Source organism: Bidens hawaiensis, unplaced genomic scaffold, assembly GCF_021521415.1.
Source record: "Bidens hawaiensis isolate Kalapana, Puna unplaced genomic scaffold, B.hawaiensis_p1.1 tig00025597_1, whole genome shotgun sequence".
Taxonomy (NCBI): Eukaryota; Viridiplantae; Streptophyta; class Magnoliopsida; order Asterales; family Asteraceae; genus Bidens; species Bidens hawaiensis.
Window position 1 is genome coordinate 180,960 of NW_027494096.1, and position 21,894 is coordinate 202,853.

General features: G+C 34.2%; 2 protein-coding genes and 2 pseudogenes across 3 annotated transcripts; 2 read left to right on the top strand and 2 right to left on the bottom strand.

Moving 5' to 3' along the window:
• The first annotated feature begins 1,250 nt into the window (after positions 1-1,250).
• LOC143571871 (phospholipase A(1) LCAT3-like) lies at positions 1,251-5,621 on the top strand. Its single transcript, XM_077057184.1, has 11 exons — positions 1,251-1,522; positions 2,261-2,352; positions 2,444-2,571; positions 2,711-2,846; positions 3,495-3,546; positions 3,687-3,787; positions 3,882-4,061; positions 4,786-4,943; positions 5,026-5,080; positions 5,185-5,238; positions 5,338-5,621. The coding sequence occupies exons 1-11, from the start codon at positions 1,303-1,305 to the stop codon at positions 5,500-5,502; spliced, it is 1,341 nt and encodes a 446-aa protein (XP_076913299.1). The 5' UTR covers positions 1,251-1,302; the 3' UTR covers positions 5,503-5,621.
• A 3,100-nt stretch (positions 5,622-8,721) lies between these two features.
• LOC143571857 (two-component response regulator ORR3-like) lies at positions 8,722-9,695 on the top strand (annotated as a pseudogene).
• Positions 9,696-11,121: 1,426 nt separating this feature from the next.
• On the bottom strand, positions 11,122-21,153 carry LOC143571859 (putative serine/threonine-protein kinase At1g09600; annotated as a pseudogene). The gene is made up of 8 exons (XR_013142169.1): positions 20,893-21,153; positions 20,260-20,546; positions 19,653-19,968; positions 18,719-18,946; positions 18,516-18,615; positions 12,261-12,375; positions 11,596-11,808; positions 11,122-11,520 (listed from the first exon to the last, which is right to left on the bottom strand). The product of XR_013142169.1 is annotated as a putative serine/threonine-protein kinase At1g09600 (transcript).
• Positions 16,905-18,494, bottom strand: LOC143571861 (uncharacterized). The gene is made up of 4 exons (XM_077057176.1): positions 18,474-18,494; positions 18,270-18,383; positions 17,465-17,677; positions 16,905-17,389 (listed from the first exon to the last, which is right to left on the bottom strand). The coding sequence occupies exons 1-4, from the start codon at positions 18,492-18,494 to the stop codon at positions 17,150-17,152; spliced, it is 588 nt and encodes a 195-aa protein (XP_076913291.1). The 3' UTR covers positions 16,905-17,149.
• Positions 21,154-21,894: the final 741 nt, after the last annotated feature.

The following is a 21,894-nucleotide window of genomic DNA, read 5'->3' on the forward strand; positions in this document are numbered from 1 at the left end:
ACTACTTAATGTCACTATCAGCCGCTGCCTACTCACCAACCCCTGTCGGGGTACGTCCATAGCCTGCAGTTGGTGGAAAAGGAATAGTACACAGCCGGCCTGGTCACTATCAGCCGCTGCCTACCCACCAACCATCAGCATGGCACGTGCGTAGCCCACAGTTGGTAGAACAGGAATACTATTCAACCGGCTGTACCTGCTTGGAAACCTACCTTCGGCTATAAATACTCCAACACCTTGGAACGGTATTATCATATCTCATGATCTTATATCTCCATATATTATCTGATATCTGCTCTAGTCATTTCTCTTAATATACACTTATATTCAAGAGCAATCTAGTCTGATTCTCACGCCGGAGGGTGGTCACAAGGAGGTACCCCTCCCCTTTCTCAGTGACGAGCTCACGGTGTCTGTTTTACAGGTCATCAGAAGAATAACCATCTTGCCGGACATAACCCTCGTGAGAAACATCTATTTAACCCCCAGATTATCTGTAATCTGCCCGGGGTCAATTAGTGTTTCTTCAATGGGCTAATATCATAAAATTCAACATAATTTGTTGCTTCTCAATAAAGAAAAACCGACCGACTTTTTAATATATTAAAATCACTAAACGTGTTAAAATAAAACACATACACTCTTTGTTGAAAAATTAATTCCATAACGTTATCTAGAATGTATATATTTGGAAAATAATAATAATAATAATAATAAATATTTAAATTTGTTTCTTGCTCCTAAATTTGTTAAAATAAGAAGATATAGTTTTTTTTTTAAATACAAAAAGCTGAATATTAATTCATCAAATTTTACTAACTTAAAGGATAACAGGCTATTATCTTAAATATTTTTCATAAATCCACAGATTATGTAGATAGGTTTAGCGATTTTAGTGTAAGAAAATAGTACTGAAAATTTACGTATACCCTTTTAACCTGCTTAGAGACTATAATAAACGAAAATTGTATTAGAGTAACTTTTATTTAAAAAAAAATATACAATATTATTATAATATTAATTTATAATAAGTTTTTCATAATTTGTGTTTAAAATAATAAAACGCCAAAACGTGGAAGTAGGTAGAATCCAGAAATAATATTATTATAATATGAAAATGGATAATATTTTAACATCACTCGTTGAGTCATCATTGCGAATCCCCACACTTTTCTACATCTTTCTTCTTCTACTCTGACCAACTATATATATATATACATGTACACATAACAACACTGTGTAATTAACTACTCACCTGCAACACGTGCTACAATCAATCAATTCCCAGAACAGAGGAACAACATGGTGGGCGGAGGAAAATGGTGGTGTTGCGGTGATCAGAGCTCCGGTGATGACGTGGCTGATCTTGACCCGGTTGTTCTGGTCAGCGGCGTCGGTGGGTCTATTCTCAACTCCAAGCCGAAGAGCTGGCTCGGGATCACGACCCGTGTTTGGGTCCGTATTCTTCTTGCTGATTTGGAGTTTAGAAATAAATTATGGTCCCTTTACAATCCTCGTACTGGTTTGTTTTTTTTTCTATCTAAAGTATTTATGGTTTTTTTGGTTTTGTGTTAAGTGTTTGGTAGGTTTTGAACTGGGGTTGATTTCGAGCTTAAATGCTAATAAATGAGCTCGAACCAAGCTTTCATTTATTGAGCTCTAGCCAGCTAGACGAGCTAATATATTATATTTAATACATATTTATTTAATACTCCATTATTATATATTAATTTTTAATAACAATAGCTACATAACAATTTTACTTTTCCATATACTAAGTTATAAATAACAAACATATCTAATCATAGTTACAAATATATATATATATATATAAATTAATTAATAAATAATAAACGACTCCACCTGGAGGTGCAGGACGAAAATACGTATAAAAAATTTACATAAACGAAGGGGGGAGGGCCAAATTTTCAGCCGTAAAACGGGTAAACTTACATCACAGAGCAATAAAAAAAAGGAGGGGCCGGGGCTGCCCTGGCCCTTGAGAAGCCTCGCCCATGAGCCCAATCTTGAAAACTACTCATGAACCGAGCTCCCGCCGAGCTCGGGTTTGGCTCTGACTTGTTTTCACCTCTACTGTTGTTATGTCTTTACTTGCAGTAGTTCTGAATTTCTGCTTTTGTAATCTTGTGTAATTAAATTGTGTGATGTGAATTGTGATTATTTCAGTTTAGTACTAATCAAGAAAGTGATTAAGTCTGTTATATTTTGAATATGGGAATTCATTGTTTTGTAATTTCAGGCTACACAGAAGCATTGGATGATAGTTCTGATCTTGTTATTCCACAAGATGATTATGGACTTTATGCCATCGATATTTTGGATCCCTCATATGTATGTTTCTGTCTAATAATATTATTCATTGCTTTCAAGACTGGTTGTCTTGTAATTTAACTATGCATATTTGTATTTTGTGGCATCTCAGTTGATAAAATGTTTACACGTGACGGATGTATACCATTTTCATGACATGATTGATATGCTTGTTAATTGTGGATACAAGAAAGGAACCACATTGTTTGGATACGGATATGACTTTCGCCAAAGCAATAGGTAAACACTTTAGCTTTCAGTAATTAAGGGGTGTTAGGATGTGCGTTTTAGTATCACATTGCTACTACAAAACCGCACATCCAAACACCCCTTAAGACGCATCAGCATGTCAGCTTAGTTGTTACTGTAATGTTTGCAGAACTGACCAATCAATGGATGGCCTCAAGGAGAAGCTGGAGACAGCATATAAAGCTTCGGGGGGTAGAAAAGTCAACCTTATATCACACTCGATGGGCGGATTGTTAGTTTCGTGTTTCATATCACTTCATTCTGATGTATGACCATACGCCCGATTACCTTATTTTATATTCTCATTGTGTGTGTATTTATGATACTGTAGTTAATAGTAGGACAGTTCAAAAGGCTCGTGGCTCGCTTGAAAAAGCTCACTCAGGCTCAGCTCGTTTAAAGCCCAAATTATATTATATATATAAATTATATCCCAAGTTTTAATACACACACACACACACATACATACATACATACATACATACATACATACATACATACGCACGCACGCACACATGTAAATTCAAATAACACTTACGATGCAAAGTATACGAAGTGAAGAAAAAGTCTACATGGTGGCGTTTTCGTAATTACTCTTCTACGAAATTGCCAACACGTTTTTTTTTGTCTTTGCTTCATACTCTTTGCGCGTTAAAGGTGATTTGTACCTGATCTCAACATGTGTGAAAACTAAAAAGATAACATTTTAAAATAACGGAGTTATCTCGACGAGCCACAAGCTGTCTCGAGCTCTTTATGAGCCAAGCTCGAGCTCAACATTTCAGCTCGTTAAGGTAGCTGAGCCAAGCTGAGCTGGTATCTTTAACTTTGAGATCGAGCCCAACCTGGCTCGGCTTGTTTACATCTATACTTCATAGTGACTCAAGAACATGACACATGTCTAGTTGCTATAGGTGTTTGCTAAGTATGTGAATAAGTGGATAACTATTGCAACTCCTTTCCAAGGTATAACTACATTTCTTTTCACTTTTTGTTGGATTTTTTTATGTCCTCACATGCCCTAATATTGATTGTCTTAACTTATAATATGATTCAGAATTAGTAACTAATTTGAGCTAGCTAATGTTTACGTATATGCGTATCAGGTGCACCAGGATGCATAAATGATTCCCTTTTAACTGGATTACAATTTGTGGAGGGACTTGAAAGCTACTTCTTTGTATCAAGGTGGTCAATGCATCAACTGGTAAAACATAATGATTTTGACTCATTTGAGAAAATAATTAGCTATTAAAAACGAAACCCGTCAAAGGATATTTTATTTTTTCTTGTGTTTTCAGTTGGTAGAATGCCCGTCTATATATGAGATGCTTGCTAATCCAGAGTTCAAATGGAAAAAGGAACCTGAAATTGTGGTATGGAGAAATAACTCAGAAAACGAACAAGATTCGGTCAAAAGGGCAACATATGGCATATCTGGATGTGTGGGGCTGTTTGAAGAAGCATTGAAGGACAATGAGGTACTTTCTTTGACCAAAAAAGTCAAAAGCCTGAGATTTGAAACTTCTTTCTGAGTTAGTAAATTGACCCACAAAGTCAATGACCCGAGATTTGGAACTTCTTTCAGAGTTAGTAAGTTGACCCAAAAAGTCAAAACCCCATATTTGAAACTTCTTTCTGAGTTAGTAAGTTGACCCAAAACATCAGAACCCGATATTTGAAACTTCTTTCTGAGTCAGTAAGTTAACCCAAAAAGTCAACAACCCGGGATTTGAATCGTCTTTCTGAGTTAGTAAGTTGACCCAAAAAGTCAAATCCCGAGATTTGAAACTTCTTTCTGAGTTAGTAAGGTGAACCAAAAAGTCAAAAACCCGAGATTTGAAACTTCTTTCTGAGTTAGTAAGGTGAACCAAAAAGTCAAAAACCCGAGATTTGAAACTTCTTTCTGAGTTAGTAAGGTGAACCAAAAAGTCAAAAACCCGAGATTTGAAACTTCTTTCTGAGTTAGTAAGTTGACCCAAAAAGTAAAAACCCCGAGATTTGAAACTGCTTTCTGAGTTAGTAAATTGACCCAAAAAGTCAAAAACCTGAGATCTAAAATTTTTTTCTGAGTTTGTAAACTGGCCCAAAAAGTGAACTACCCGAGATTTAAAACTTTTTTTCTGAGTCAGTAAATCGTCCCAAAAAGTCAAATGACCACATGCAATTAGAAGTCAACTCTTTTGTTTTGTTCAACCGTGGCAGATTGAATACAACAAGAAGACTATACCGTTACCATTCAATCAAGATATCTACAAATGGGCTGCTACTACGCGCAAGATGTTAAACAATGTGCAGCTACCCGAAGGGATTGAGTTCTACAACATTTATGGAACATCATGGGATACACCTTTTGATGTTTGGTACGTCTAACCAAGATTGCATTTAAAAACATGATGTTGTATTATTTTGTGTTTTCTGATTGAAATGTGTGTGTGTGTGTAGTTATGGTTCAGAAACGGATCCAATTAACGACCCGTCTGAAATATGCCATACATTGGTAAGCCACTCAAATCCATCAATTACCATTCAAAACGAACCATTCGACCTTAACCTGTTTCGATCCGTTAACATTGAGAGTGTTTACTCTTTGTTTTGTCGCAGCCTGAATACTCATACGTGGATGGAGATGGAACGGTCCCAGCTGAGTCAGCAATGGTATTATCCCTGCATTTAGTATTATATATATTGTGTGTGTTTAAATATTTAATAATCTGGTCAAACATCTTTGACCCGGAACTGAAATGTGATCTACAGGCAGATGGATTTGACGCAATAGAGCGAGTAGGAATCCCGGGTGCTCACCGGCCATTACTAAGAGATGAAACTGTATTTGAATATATACGGAAGTGGTTGGGAATCCAAGAGCTGAGCAGGTATCGGGTGAAGAGCTCTAAAGTTGTTGATGTCGGTTCGTCTTGAATTACGGATGTTTTTGTGTCCTGGTAATTCATGATCTAAGAACATGCAAAAGTATTTGTAGGTTATGGGCATCATTGATGGGAGTTGTGGTTATGTTGTATTATTCCTTGTGAAATAAGAGTTGGCATTATGGTTTCTCATGTAAAATCATTCATTATGTAACAGGTGACAAGATTGTTAGATCAGTCGATTAGATATGCTGTATCACTTTGTATGTCTCATATATATGTTATTTATATATGATGTTGTAGTGTGTAATACATATTTATGTTGATGATGCCAACTCCATGAAAGAAGAAAGAAGAAATGGTCCCGCTAGTTGGAGGATCGGAAGAACGGTGTTCCCGCCCATGCTGCATCATTGATGGGAGTTGTGGTTATGTTGTATTATTCCTTGTGAACTGATTTCCATGCCAGAAAGCCTGATTGCAGCCATGGTACTAGGAAGCTCCTCACGAGCGGTATCTGCTAACTTTGCAACAGCAATTGCAGTTCTACTTGTTAAATGGGTTAACAGATCAACCCACTTTTTAACGGGTCGGGTTCGGGTTGACCTGTTTTTTAAATGTGTCGGGTTTGGGTTGACATTTTTAAGAAAACGGTTTTCGTGTCAGGTTCTGGTTGGGTTTCGGGTCGTGTCAGAAATTGACGCCCCTATTTCCTAGTTTAATTCTTTTGGGTTTGTATCATCTTGTATAAATGCCTATATTGTTTGAAGTTAAGTTGATCTTTTCTCCAATACTTTTTAAAAGATTCTTTTGAATGTTGTGTTATAGACATATTAATTTACAAATGTGTTATAGTAAGATTTATATAATATGACTAAAGGAGCCTTGAAATCCATAATTGGGTGCTAATGAGTGCTTTTGTTCCTTGTCGCCAAATTGTTGACAATATACTGACACAAGAGCTTATAAGGAATTACCAGAGGAATAGAGGAGTCGTGAAAATTGCATTCAAAATTTACACACATATATATGGCTTATGGCACGGTTGATTTAAAGCGTTTATTGGGGTACTTCTTAAGGTACTAAGGTATCACGTATATTGCTAAACGTGAGCAAAATCATAATATAATTTGGTAAGACATTGCTACATGTTTCGTTCTTTGATGTTGCACCGATCCACCGGACCGTGGGACAGGTAAAGTGCAGAAATATTATCTTAGTAAAAGATTGAGGCATGACGAATAGACACATAAAGCTCGAGCAAAAGGTTTTAGATCCAACTTGATACATCTTAGTTGCATTGGGATATAAAAAAGTTAGATTTCTAGTTAAATTTCTTACGTCCAAACTAGCGTCAAGTATACACACCTATGAACAATTGAACACTAAGTTACATTTAAGTAATATAAGTAAATAAGGTATGTTAAATGATACATATAATTCACAAAACATGAGTGACACTAGCCTAAAGTTGGTTTGTTTCCTTTCTATTCGATGTCGTGGGTTTAGATTGTCTTGTATTTGTGTCTCTATTTTTTGAGGATAAGTTGATCGTTTATCTAATACTATACAAAAGACTCTTAAATGTTGTGGTTATAGGCCTATAACATGTAAATTCTTTACAAATGCATTAGTAAGTTTTATGCAATACAACAAAAGGAGCCTAAGGGATGTATAGTTTGAAAACTCCTTTGAGTTGATAAAACTCGTAAAAACCCTATGTAACATCATTTTTTTGTTTTTTTAAACATATGTAATATATATGGTTTAATTTAATACAATATATCGAAAAAAATTTTGTTTCGCAATTTTTTTACACTTTCTTTAACTTTTAAAAATTTCAAGAGAGAGAAAATATAAATTTACCTTTACATTTTTTATTAACTATAATTGTTTACTACAAGATTCAAATTTTAGTTGAAAATACGTGATTTACAATGCGTTTCTAAAGTTTTTTGATTCTCAACTCAAGTAGATTTTTATTTTATCTTATCCCGAGCGTTCAATACTATAAAATGATGCTAATGGGAGTGTGAGCATTGCAAAATTAGTGACAATATAGAGTTGTAAATTGTAATTAGTGTTATTGCCAATGACCAAAACAATTGTTACATCATGTGTACCCATGTTGGATAAACCTTTAACTTAACAAAGTCACAAGACACAAGAAAAGCACACACCAGACACGAAGAACACGATATTAACAAATATACAAATATTTATACATAACAGTCATAAGAAATTAAAACAGCACTGTTTTATGCAAAATCATACATAATATAAGCTTATTGGCATTTATCCATTTAGGTACTCGGATAAGAAGAATCCCAGAACTTAAAACTCAAAATAATGTTTCTTAAATGAAAGACGGTATTAAAGTGAGATGATATTAATAATTAGAGATGCTCAAAAAGCTTGAATCTAAAAATCGGTTCATTCACAAACCGAGCCAGCTCGGCTCGGCTCAAAATATTTATTTTCAATATATCTAATTATAAACACACACACATATGTGGCCTGCTTGCTATTGCTAAGTCTAGATATGCTTAAATAGCCGGTGGCTCAATAAAACTAGCTTAAAATAAACTCATTTACAAACCTAGCTAGCTTGGCTCAGAACTGTTATCAACCAAGCTGACTAGACATGTTTACAAACCATTCCAAGCACAAACCAACTCTTGCTCAGCTAAGCTATTGAACATCAAATAATCAAACAGCAAACCTCAATATTTTAATTTTTTCCTTAAACTAAAGAAAAACACCACATTTTATTATTCTATTAGTTGCCATTCATCCAATCAATTTCAAAGGAAGCAACATACAGTAATAATTAACCAAAATAATAATAATAATAATAATAATAATAATAAAGTTACAAAGATAAGATGAGAGTACGTACCCATGATTAATATGATAATGATTCCTTTATTACTATTAAAATGAAAGTGGGTTTAAGAAACACATGCAATAATAATTTCAACTTTCTTTCTGGATGCCATTGCTATCTGATGGGAAGAGCATCCATATCTGCATTGCCTATTAATGGCTAAAACAGGCAAAGACTGTGCTGTTAGCATTGCCTTTTTCCATTAACAGAAACAAAGGAAGAAGAAGAAGAATACATGTATTATCATGATCATCAATTCTCCTCTATCACTAATTGGTGGCCAGTCAGATACATGCACCAGGTTCCTATAAATACTACCTACCAGCTCTCTTCATTATCATTCATAATATTCATATTCATATTAATTTCATCGATCATCATCAAATGGATCAGCTTCACGTCCTTGTAGTCCACGACAGCATCGTCAACCGGATGCTCGTCAAGAAGCTTCTTCAGAAATCTTCTTGCAAAGGTACGTACATACTCTGATACTCTTTCAGATTAATTTCACCACTTCATTATTAATTCTATGCATATATGATTTTGATCACCGTGAAGAATAATTAATTAATTAATTACATGCAGTCACTGCTGTAGATTGCGGTAGCAAAGCTTTGCAAGTCTTGGGTTTAGATGACGAAACAACCCATCCGATAGTACTTTGAAGGTTGATTTGATAATTAGTGCTTACTCAATGCCAGAAATGACTGGCTTTGAGCTGCTTCAGAAGATAAAGGTCTGTTTGTTTGCTAAAGTTAACTTTTTTTTATATTTGAGAGATGAATTAAGCTAGTTTAATTGGTTACTAATTATGCAGAGTTCTTCAACCCACTGGCACATACCGATGGTAATCATGTCATCCGAGAACATCGAAGCTCGCATACTTCGGTATGAAGATGGGAGAAACAAATCTTTTCTTTTACTGTTGTCACTTTTTTATTAAATAAGTACATATTTTAAAACACATGTTTTTTCCCTTTGTGATAAATACAGATGTTTAGAAGAAGGGGCTCAAGAATTCATCTTGAAACCGGTGAAGATGGATGACATAATACGTTTGAAAAACTCCATCCTCAGGTATAGCTTACCAGCCGAACAACAACCGATAACATGGTTCGTTTCATTTTTTAGCCAAAAAAAAAAAAAAAACTCTGCAAACAATATGAACAGGGCTTTAAAGTATTATATATGTAACAAACTTAATATAAATTAAATATTGGTACTTTTGTTGGTGTGGTATGCATCGGGTTGAAACAAAATCCTAAACATAAAATATATAGAAAATCAAAACCGAAGACTACCGATATAAGATTGGTTGATCTTGGACTATTCGGGTTGGGTTGGGCCATGGTTGAACTTGTAGAGTGTCAAGTTATTAGGATGACAACGGGACGGATATTTATAATCTCATTCATATACCCGATTGCCAAACAATATGTTTAAACTTTAAATACTCTGTTTATCTTTTGAGTTTACCGATTTAGAGATTGGATGCCAGTGATTGGGTTTTGAGAGTTTAAGTATAAAATGTAAATTAAACCGTTAATAACATGAATGCATAACATATAAAAAAGCAGCCGGTAATAAGTCAACTACCGTTATGTTCCATGTTTTACTTTGTTCGATTTGCATCAATATTTAAAGACATCAACTTGCCATACTAATGTTGATTGTAATAATCTGTTTTCAGTCTCTCTGACGAATCCACGTCTCGAGCTCACCCGTTGACGTGACAGGAGAAGGAGAAGGACTTAACAAGTGTTTTAGATCAGCATAAATATAATCAACAATTGTAACATGTTACATAAAATCTGCAATTGTAACAACTGTAAAGCTTTCAGCATGACGGCTTTTTGAGTGGTTTTGCGTTTAGGAAACCGGTTTAGTGTACACCAACATTCGGATCCATCTTCTAGTCCTATTACATATCTTTATCATACGAGAATTGTGATTGAGTCTCAAAACATATCTGTTGATTCCATCTTATAACAACGTACCACCAGATCATAATACCATTATTTTCCCCTATGACTATTCAATCGAAATTAACCCAAATGGTCAAACAATTCTAACCTTCAATGTTGACCAACCGAAAGTCAAACTTGAGCAGTAAATCAAGTTTTCCAATAAAATTCTAGCTTCAATCGTAACAACCTCCACTACCAGATTAAAGTTTTCGGAATAAGAACCTCGACTACCGGTTTAAAACATTAGATATAAATCATAAAATAGTTCTTATCTAATAACTTAATTTAATCATTTTTTTTTACACCTTTAAACACAATTTCAATATTAAGTTGGTATATATGTGATGAATTTCATTTCACGCAAACAAGAATAAGCAGAAAGATTCCCATGATAAGTGGATTTGTGATGCTGTTTAGATATATGTAGTTATTGCTGGTACATATGATTCAAAATTATGTTTACATATTAAAAGAAAAAAAAGATGAAATGAATTATTTCATATGGTTGCATGTGCTGTTCAATTATTTCTATTAATTAAACATATCACCACGACATGCGTAAACTTTTTCACCATTGGAGTACAATATCCTGTTTATATAACAACCACCAAATTAAGTACCAGGTATCTTCATCGTATTCTTTAAAATGTCTTCTCGATCAAGTGGCCACCTAATTAAGTACCGGGATTTAAATTCCAAATTTATTTGAATTCCTACGAATTCTGTAAAGCGACCGTGCCTTATTAAAAGAATTTAAAGGATTTCGTTTACAATTCCCGTTCCTTTGATAACCAAACAAATCAACAATTGAATTAAGATTCCAATTACAACGAATTTTGTGAACCAAACAATTTGAGAGTTGGAATTCAGATTCCAATTCCATTGAATTCATGCGAACCAAACACACGATTCCGACGAAAACCCATATTATGCTTGAGGATCTATAATATCCTATATTACCACACAAATTCCAAAACTAAAACGAATTACTGTGTATGATCACTATGTACAATGTTATATGATGCATGGTTTTACATGGCCCGACGACTAGACATGCTGCATGGTTTGTTGTTGGTTCGGACTGAAGTTTAGCTAGCATGACCTGGTCAAGGCGCGCTCTTCTTGCAGCTTCTTGGATATGATGATCACGGACATTTGATGCACCGAGTAGACCCGAGAAATGAATCGTGTTTTTGCCCATGTAACCATGACCATCCTGAATAAAAAGTAAAAACCAACTCATTAACCAAACAAAAACCAAACTTCAAGCTGGAACATGAATGTTACTCACCATATATGATTGTTTAGTAGTATTAGTACTCCGTGAAAGATCATGTTTCCTCCTCCTCCTACCCGTATGTCTTCTTCTTCCCGTTTGGTCTTTGTTATTACATTCTTCATCATCATATTTCTTCTCTGCTGCAACCAATGGCCCCGAAAAGAATTCTCGGGCTTTCACATCATTATTGCTCACTTCATTTGAATTTGCTTTATCGTGTCTTCTCTGAATTGGACTCTTAAGTGTTAATAATATTATCACAATCATGGAATTTTTGTTTACTACAAAATCACGGGTCGGGTGGTGAAATGGATAATGGGCGTTAATGATTAATCAGTGAGTCAAATATGACTAAGAAAAACTATAATCCAACGACGAGTTTTTAAGAAAAATTATTTAGGAGGTTATATAATTACAGCTCGTTTGATCATACTCGAACCAAACAAATATCGAATTTGGGAATCTGCTACTTGTCAAAATGTGTTGTTTGACAAACCAAATACATTAATCAATATTACATAATATGAAGATATTTCAACTTGTTTCTTTTTCCGGTCAGTTGCCATTGATAACTAACCCGAATAGACCCATTTTCACATCCGTGAGTTAAATAGCAACTCGATTGATTTACGCAAAACTCAAAACTTGTGTGAGAGGGAACTAGGGAAGGCCATTACCTGCATTGATGCAGCTAGCTCAGCATTAGCATCGGGAGCTGGAACTACCCGGGTCTCTCTTCGTCCTCGGCTTTCGATGCCAATCTTTTGGCACTTACCTCCTTCCATTCTTTGTCTACAACAAATACTTAGTTAGTAAAACATTGCATGCTTATAGTTCATACTTTGACTTTTAAAGTCAACCAAACTGCATTCCGTTTCATGGTCGAGTTCTTATAGATCAGCATAATCAGCATGTCTAGAACTCTTATTCAACCTAATTTCTAGATATTATTTTTCAAATTCTTGAACCATGCAAGTCCATGTTCTTATAGATAGCAAGTGTGAAATGATGTATGTTAGCTGCGAAAGAAGCCGAACAAAAGATCATTGAACCATGTAACGGATTCTTTAGGGGTTACCAAATAAAATATCACTGAAAACATGTTACACAAAATCTGCAATTATAACAACTGTAAAGCTTTCAGCATGACGGCTTTGTTGCTAACATGACCCATTTTAGTATGATAACCATAAGAACCTGTGACGGGAAAACTTGCAGATCCATCAATACCTTGCTAACCAACGGAATCAAGTAAACCACAACTTGTGTTGGATAAGAAGTTATAGCAGTGAAGGTCAAGAGCGTGAAAATTGAAGTTCGAAAGAGGAAGTCTACTAAGAAATATGAACTGAATTGTGTTATTCAGATATCCTATGTTGTAGGTTATTAATCGAACTTGTTTTTGATCAACACAATCACAACCAGTTTGACCAATAACTAGTTAATCTAGGAAACCAGTTAGGGTATTACCTGGACTGGTTAACCGGTACCGGTTAAAAAAATCGTTTTATTAAGTCAAATAAATACCAAAAAAACAAATAAATACAGAAAATTAATTAAAAATAACTAAGAATACCTGTTTTTTATTTGTTTATAATAAACCTTAACAATTATGATAAATGTTTCGAAAATAAACATAGACAACTTTCCCATCAATCTTTTTGAGTGGCTTTGCGTTTAGAAAACCGGTTTATTGTGCACCAACATTCAGATCCATCTTCTATTCCTATTAATCTGGGCCCACATATCTTTATCATAAGAGAATTGTAATTGGGTCTCAAAACATATTTGTTGATTCCATCTTATAAAAGTGAAGAGTTAAAATACAAAGAGAGAAAGAGAGACAAAAATGAGAAGTGTGTGAAAGATTTGTGACGACACAAAAAACTCATAAAAGAAAATTTCAAAGAAAAAAATCATAACTCAAAATATAAAATTAAAAAACGAAAAAAAATCTAAAAAACCAAAATGTTTCCCCCCTTAGCCCGTTCCAAAAAAATCCGTTGAAAAGACACAATACCGAAAATGAACAAATAATACAATGATAAATAAAAAAAGAGACAATATGTCGCAAAATATAATATAATGCCAAACAAAATATATATAACACAATCAGGCCCGGCTCCGAGAAAGCAAAAAAAATTTTGGGCCGAAGACGAAATTTTTTTTGGGCCTTAATTAAGGAGTATTTTGTTGGTTTAAACAATTAAATTTTTATATAGGTTTACTTGGTTATAATTTGGGTTGTTTAAAAAATTTTTGTATAAAAATAGGATTAAGCATGACTCAAATGAGACTAGAACCCATAACCTTTTGGATGAGAGTAATACCCCTTTGCCACTAGACCAAGCTAGTGGTCATGTAATTAAGTTTAAACATTAAATATACATATTGTTTTTAATAAAAATAAATATAAATTAAAAAAAAATTCGGGCCTAACGGGGTGTCAGGCTTGTGGCCGTCGACCACCCCGCCACCCCTATGGGCCAGCCCTGGTTGAGTAATATAACACAATGTCAAGGAAAAAAACACAATCAATGACAAAAATAAACAAAAAGCAAAATGATAAATAAAAAGACACAATGATCTTTTTTCTTCAAATTGTGTTTTTTTTGTGAATGAGGAAGCCGATGGAAACATTTTTTTGTTTTTACATTTTTCGTGTTTTTATTAAATTTGAGTTATGGTTTTTTTTTTATTACTTTTTCATTATTATTTTTTTTTGTGGGATTTTTTTTTTGCCAAACCCTTTTTCATTTTTGTCCACCTTTATAAAATAACCTGACCACTTATAACAATATACCATCAAATCATAATACCATAATTTTTCCCTATGACTCTTCTATCGAAATTAACCCAAATGGTCAAACAATTCTAGCCTTCATTTTTGACCAACTGAAAGTCAAACGTAAGCAGTAAATCAAGTTTTCCAATAAAATTCTAGCTTCAATCCTAGTAAGTACTGAACCGGTTAAGTCTGTTTGGTTGGACCTCTGAATAACTATGCAAAATGACTATCTTACCCCTCTAAACTATTGTGTGCTGAATGAAATGAATCTGTTTGGTTGGAACTCTAAATGATAAATAATTATAAAAACAAACAACAAAGCATGAGAGAAAATCCAAAGTATGATAGATTAGGAATATGTGATTGGATTGGCGATTATATTTATGTTCTTAAGTGGTACAGGCACTAATCTTAATATAACAACAATCCAGGCCTAATATTTACAAATTATCTAAAATATAACAAAAATTACCAAAACCTTCATCTAAATTTCGCAAATGTAACCAAATGTGCTGCTATTCCCGCACGATGTGACAAGTTAGTCCAAGTCCTATTGTAGGCAAATGATTTTCAATTGTGGTACTAGTTCAATAGTTCCTATATATCTCACGAGTCAAATGAAGTTTGGTTAAAAAGAAGATGAGTTTAAAAGAGACTCTTACCTCGAAGCCATCTTTTGTCGTCCATGGAATGACGTACATCACAATAAATGTGAAGACTTAACAGATGTGGCCCGGAAAACAGATGTAACCGGTAGAGTGCATAGCTCCTTTCCAAATCCAAGTCAACCAGCGTATATGGAGTGAAAGACCCTAAACCAAACAAAGTGCGATATTCATGAAGCCAAATAGACAGTAAACTATAGTGCACTAACAGTTGAACACAAAGGAAACCTACATTAACTAAAATTATCGTGTAATATAAACCAAGACAACAAACACTATAACGAAGACAATCTACATTAGACAACTAGAAGAAAAAAATAAAGAAATCAAGCAAAACGGAACGTCCCTTTCAGAAAAACACATACCAACAAACATGCAATTTAAAGCATAAAAACTTATAACTACCTTACCTGATAAGCAGCTTGTGATACAACTTCAACAGCATACCTACCACGATGAAAGTAGTGGCTACAAAGTCACGAACAACATGACCCGTGAAGACGAAACTAATGATGTTTACTTGAATATCAAGAAGTGATTATGTAGTTGTCATGAATTGTTTAGGCTGCACATTCATCTCCCATAAACACATGCATAACATCAAGAGAGCATTAATGAATTAGTTGCCAATATCAAGCTAATGAAATAAAATATTATAGAACTCAAATCTAACCAATTCGATAAGTAAAAGTGAATTTGGGATCTGGGTAATACAAGAAGGGGATTGTTGATCGATCCTTGTAAATTCTAATAATATCCACCACTTATGGTCTCAAAATAGCTTCCTTAGTAGACATGTTATACATATAATATAGAGCCCGAGGACATAATTCACCTACCAAACACCCAATGCACTAATTCCAGCAAGTAGGCAACAAACTTTAACCTAATTCAACCAATTAGCCATCAACATACACGGGAATTACAAAAAATGGTACCAACAAGAACGGCCTAATGCATATATTACATCACATAAAAGGAAAATCACCATCATAATGTTTCAGAATGGATTCAAACAAACAGAATCTGAACTAAAATCTTAAGGTTTCATCTAGCTGACTATTTTCAAGTTATACATAACAGTTATTTTTCTTGCAGATAGAGATATAATAATTTAAATTCATTATAATAAGTTTTAAGAAACCATAAACATACATATGATCAATCAATTTGTTATGCATGATTATAACATTATATAGAATATTATCACGTGCTCTAATAGCATTCCAAATCTCTAAAAAAAATCATAAACAGAAATTAAAATTGGCTATTGGAGAAAGAGTACCTGGGTAGCACACCTTATCAGTCACGATTTGGGAGTGAGAGATCGTCGATTATTAGGTTGAGGCTTGGATGGATCGTAGTTGAGTCTAGAGGTTATATTAGGTTGAGGGTTATTATTCAATAACTTATTTATCATATTTTTAAATCTTTAAACACAATTAGAATATTATGAATTTCATGTCACGCAAACAAAAATAAACGGAAAGATGCCCACTACATGATAAGTGGAATCGTGATCATGTTTACATATATTGTTGGTACATAGGATTTGAAATTATGTTTACATATGAAAAGAAAAAAAGATGAAATGAATTAGTATTTCATATGAATTGAGTAGCTCTAGCGATTGTTTTCCTTTCTAAGTTAGTACTATTTTGTCATTTCTATTAATTAAACATATCACCATAACATGCATAAACTTTTCACCGTTAGAGTACAATATCTAGTCTACAAAACCATCACATAATTAAGTACCAGGTACCTTCACCATATTCTTTAAAATGTCTTCTCAATCAAGTGGTCACCTAATTAAATACCAAGATTTAAATTCCAATTTCTTTGAATTCCTACAAATTATGTAAAACGACCGTGCCTTATTAAAAGAATTTAAAGGATTTCGTTTACAATTCCCGTTCCTTTGATAACCAAACAAATCAACAATTGAATTAAGATTCCAATTACAACGAATTTTGTGAACCAAACAATTTGAGAGTTGGAATTCAGATTCCAATTCCATTGAATTCATGCGAACCAAACACACGATTCCGACGAAAACCCATATTATGCTTGAGGATCTATAATATCCTATATTACCACACAAATTCCAAAACTAAAACGAATTACTGTATATGATCACTATGTACAATGTTATATGATGCATGGCTTTACATGGCCCGACGACTAGACATGCTGCATGGTTTGTTGTTGGTTCGGACTGAAGTTTAGCTAGCATGACCTGGTCAAGGCGCGCTCTTCTTGCAGCTTCTTGGATATGATGATCACGGACATTTGATGCACCGAGTAGACCCGAGAAATGAATCGTGTTTTTGCCCATGTAACCATGACCATCCTGAATAAAAAGTAAAAACCAACTCATTAACCAAACAAAAACCAAACTTCAAGCTGGAACATGAATGTTACTCACCATATATGATTGTTTAGTAGTATTAGTACTCCGTGAAAGATCATGTTTCCTCCTCCTCCTACCCGTATGTCTTCTTCTTCCCGTTTGGTCTTTGTTATTACATTCTTCATCATCATATTTCTTCTCTGCTGCAACCAATGGCCCCGAAAAGAATTCTCGGGCTTTCACATCATTATTGCTCACTTCATTTGAATTTGCTTTATCGTGTCTTCTCTGTATTGGATTCTTAAGTGTTAATTATTAGTTTATATATATTTGTGAAAGATATTTTTGGTGATTATTTATTTATTTAAGAGATTGAGTTGTATTATAATTGTAATTGTTATTATCCCCTATATAAAGGGTTGAAAAGAATAATGAGGACATCGAGATTTGACACGGTTGTGTATCTTCCTTTATTAATAATATTTTCACAATCATGGAATTTTTGTTTACTACATAATAACGGGTCGGGTGGTGAAATGGATAATGGGCAGTATAATGAATAATCAGTGAGTCTAATATGATTAAGAAAAACTATAATCCAACGACGAGTTTTTAAGAAAAATGATTTAGGAGGTTATATAATTACAGCTCGTTTGATCATTACTCGAACCAAACAAATATTGATTTTGGGAATCTGTTACTTGTCAAAATGTGTTTGACAAACCAAATACATTAATCAATATTACCAACTTGTTTCTTCTTCCGGTCAGTTGCCATTGATAAATAACCCGAATAGACCCATTTTCACATTCGTGAGTTAAATATCAACTTGACTGATTTACGCAAAACTCAAAACTTGTGTGAGAGGGAAGGGAATTACCTGCATTGATGCAACTAGCTCAGCATTAGCATCGGGAGCTGGAACTACCCGAGACTCCCTTCGTCCTCGGCTTTCGATGACAATCTTTGGCCCTTGCCTCCTTCCGCTCTTTGTCTACAACAACTACTTAGTAAAACACTGCAAGCTTATAGTTTGGTTGACTTTGAAATTCAACCAAACTACATTCCGTTCCAATGGTCAAACCAAAACAACAATGGAAAACATTATCAACAAATATGCACATACCTTCTAGCTTCTTCCTCCCTATGTTTTGCATCTATCTCTTTACTGGGAGGATATTTTGGCAAGCTCGAAGATCACACGCACATGGTTTAGTTGTGAAAAACTGAAAGAAGATTAAAAAAAAGTATATATTTATGTCATCTGATTTCATAATGTTGTCATTCTCACATTCTCATAAAGACGAAAAGAATAGAGTAAGTTGATACCTCGCTCTCAAGAGCAGACAATGCGGTTCCTCTTTGTGAAGGCTCTATTGCAAGTAAGGATTCCATAAGCCTGATAGCACCAGAAGGAACATCTTTAAACGTTTCTGCAATGCGGTTTCTATAAGGCTGGGTCGGTTTGAACACTGTCACGTTCCGTAAATTTGACTTTTTCCAATAATCTTCAGACGGCGAACCACAAAGCTTGAATATTTTATGCAATTGCTCAACCTACAAGATGGATGTCATAGGTCAAATTACAAGTTCAAAAATACAAAAATAGAATAGAATTTTTACTTTTGACTAATATGAAACTTGTATCTATCATAACTTTTTAAACAAGGTAGTCTTTATTAGGGGCGAAAATTTATGACAAACACAAAAGAAAACAAATTTTGGGTCGGCTGACACAACTCATTCGCTTAAACATGTCGACACGAACATGACCTGTTTAAAAAATGGGTCAGCCCGAACATGACTCGTTAAAAAGTGGGTTGACCTGTTAAACTGTTAGTGTTTCTAAAGAAGTTATTTTGATTTCTGATATAAAAGGTGTTCAAATTTAAAATTAAGTATTTTGTTTTTTAATTTTTCATATAACTATTAACTTTTGAAACTGAAATTAATTTCCATTTTGAACCTTTTTGTCTACTCTTCTCATTTCCAACAATTTTATTTTATTAGCTCTAACTTCTAACTGCCCATTCTCTGATTATTCCCATCCGTTTATTCGAATCTCGAGCTAAATATATAAACCAAGTTTTTTAATCAGGAATGAGAGATATATACACAGAAACTATTAAATTAACACAAATTACAAAAGGTTTCTTATGAATTAGAGTAACTGTTTAAATTGTTACTAAGTCACTAGGTACTACTCATATTTGTATATATAAACACAAAACGGTGGGTTCGATAAGAATACAGTGAAAGGTACCTCGGTTCGACCTGGCATGATAGGATTGCCAGCATAAAGTTCTCCAAGAATGCATCCAGTGCTCCATAGATCCACAGCAACTGCATAATTTGTTGATCCAAGTAGAAGTTCAGGTGGTCGATACCAAAGTGTCACAACACGGCTTGTTAATGGCACATTTCCGCTATTATCAAACATATTTGCCAACCCAAAGTCCGCAATTTTCAAAACACCGTTATTATCAATCAAAAGATTAAACCCTTTTATGTCACGGTGCAGGACGCCACGACTATGACAGTGGTCAAGTCCACTTAGCAGCTGCTTCATGTAGCATTTTTGTCATAACGAAGTTTTATATAATTTACTATAAAACGATTACAATAAAGTGGCAGGCAAACGGGCAACAAGCTGCGCCGCAACCCCCTTTTGAATAGCAAAGCCAATCCTACTAAAAACGAAGCTTTGGGACCTAGAAGCTGAAGAGGTTCCGTGTACGACGCGCTGAACCCTACTCAAAAATTTCATATTTGTAGCATTTAACCTACAAATATGCATCCATCGTTTCCAATATCAAATCAGATATAGCAAGTATGAACATCAAACATAGAGATAATGTCATAATGATACTACCTGAGACTCTGTGAACTTGACCCCTGGTAGCGATGCAAGTCCGGTAAGATCATGTTCCATGTACTCGAAAACGAGATACAAACTACATGAAGTGCGTGACATGACCAATCCTTCCAGCTTAATAATATTCGGATGATCAAGCCTTCGTAAAATAAGGATTTCCCTCACCATAAATTCGACACTCTCGGGGTCCATATTATCAAACCGCACTCTTTTTAAAGCAACGATTTTATTATTAGTCAGATCCCGAGCCTTGTAGACGCTACTGTATGTTCCTTGCCCAATCTGCAAGAACATGAATCGGAAGGTCAACCACATGCTTATACTTTCGATTCAAACAGCTTAACTAGCATGTAAAAATTTTAAAGCTTCATTTTTGTGAAATCAATCAATCATAGCCAAGTTCAATGGTTTAAAAGGTCAAAGTCAACCCAACTCCAATTGTTGAAAAGGTCAAAGTCAACCACTGGTTCATGCAATCAATTGAATTAAGTCATTAACTTACCTAGAATGATAACATCATTGCAAGCAAAAATAAATGCGCGCATACTAGCTTTTTATTATAAGATCTTAGAAACCTATCTAGTTAAACTGGTTAACCGAACTAACGACATATTTAAAACATACATACCATATCTAACTTCTCAAAAGTATCCGGTCGTCTAGGTAACCATCCATGAATCGCTTCACCGGCTACAGCAGCAAGCCAAGAAGGCCAGCCTGCAACAACCAGCTGACCTTCAACAGCTTTGGGAATCACCTCAATAACCTCTTTCTTCTTATTATCATAATAATAATCTGTAACACGCCGTGTGGACTTCAACTTCTTATCATCATGGTTTGCAGAAAGCTTACCGCAAATTCCATCCATCAGATCAAACCAATGAATTTGCTTCTTGTTCAAATAAGTTGAACGCGCTCTTAACTTGGCCAGGTATGTAGATATTATATATTATATATATATGTATGTATGTATGTATGCATTGAAAGACTTTTTGCCGAGTCAAATGGGGTGATAGTTTGATAGCATCACTCTTGTCTAGAATGTATGTTACTTAAGACGCAGTCAGAGGATAATATATGTCGACGGTAATTCATGGCAATCTATATTAATATGACACCACCTCGTTGAATGAGTATTTATTATAGTCTATTTAATAAATAATGTAACATTTTAAAATTATATTATTATTAACTTTATAATAAATAATACTAACCCACTAGACTATAGTAATAGTATGTAAATCATTCACGTACGTTATACTTCACTTTTTATAAATTATTATATACTATAATGCTCGTTGCTACAATACCACTCAAAAGACATGACCAAATATAGGAGTAGATTGAAATATAATATTACATCAATAAAAAGTTAACAGTTGCTTTAAAGAAATAAATTTCACTTAAGTGTCACTTATTGTTGGGAAATACAAGCGTGAATTTCTGAAAAATCATGATTCTAACAAGAATTTTGCGAGTCTGAGTTTAGTATAGTCAAGTTCGGATTAGTTTATGGTGAGCCCGAAAAGACATTTAGCTGAACATTTTGTGCTTATGTAAACCCGATGGGGGTTCATGGATTAACCTATTTGTATGTTTATTTTTCTAACATGTTTTTTATGCAATAACT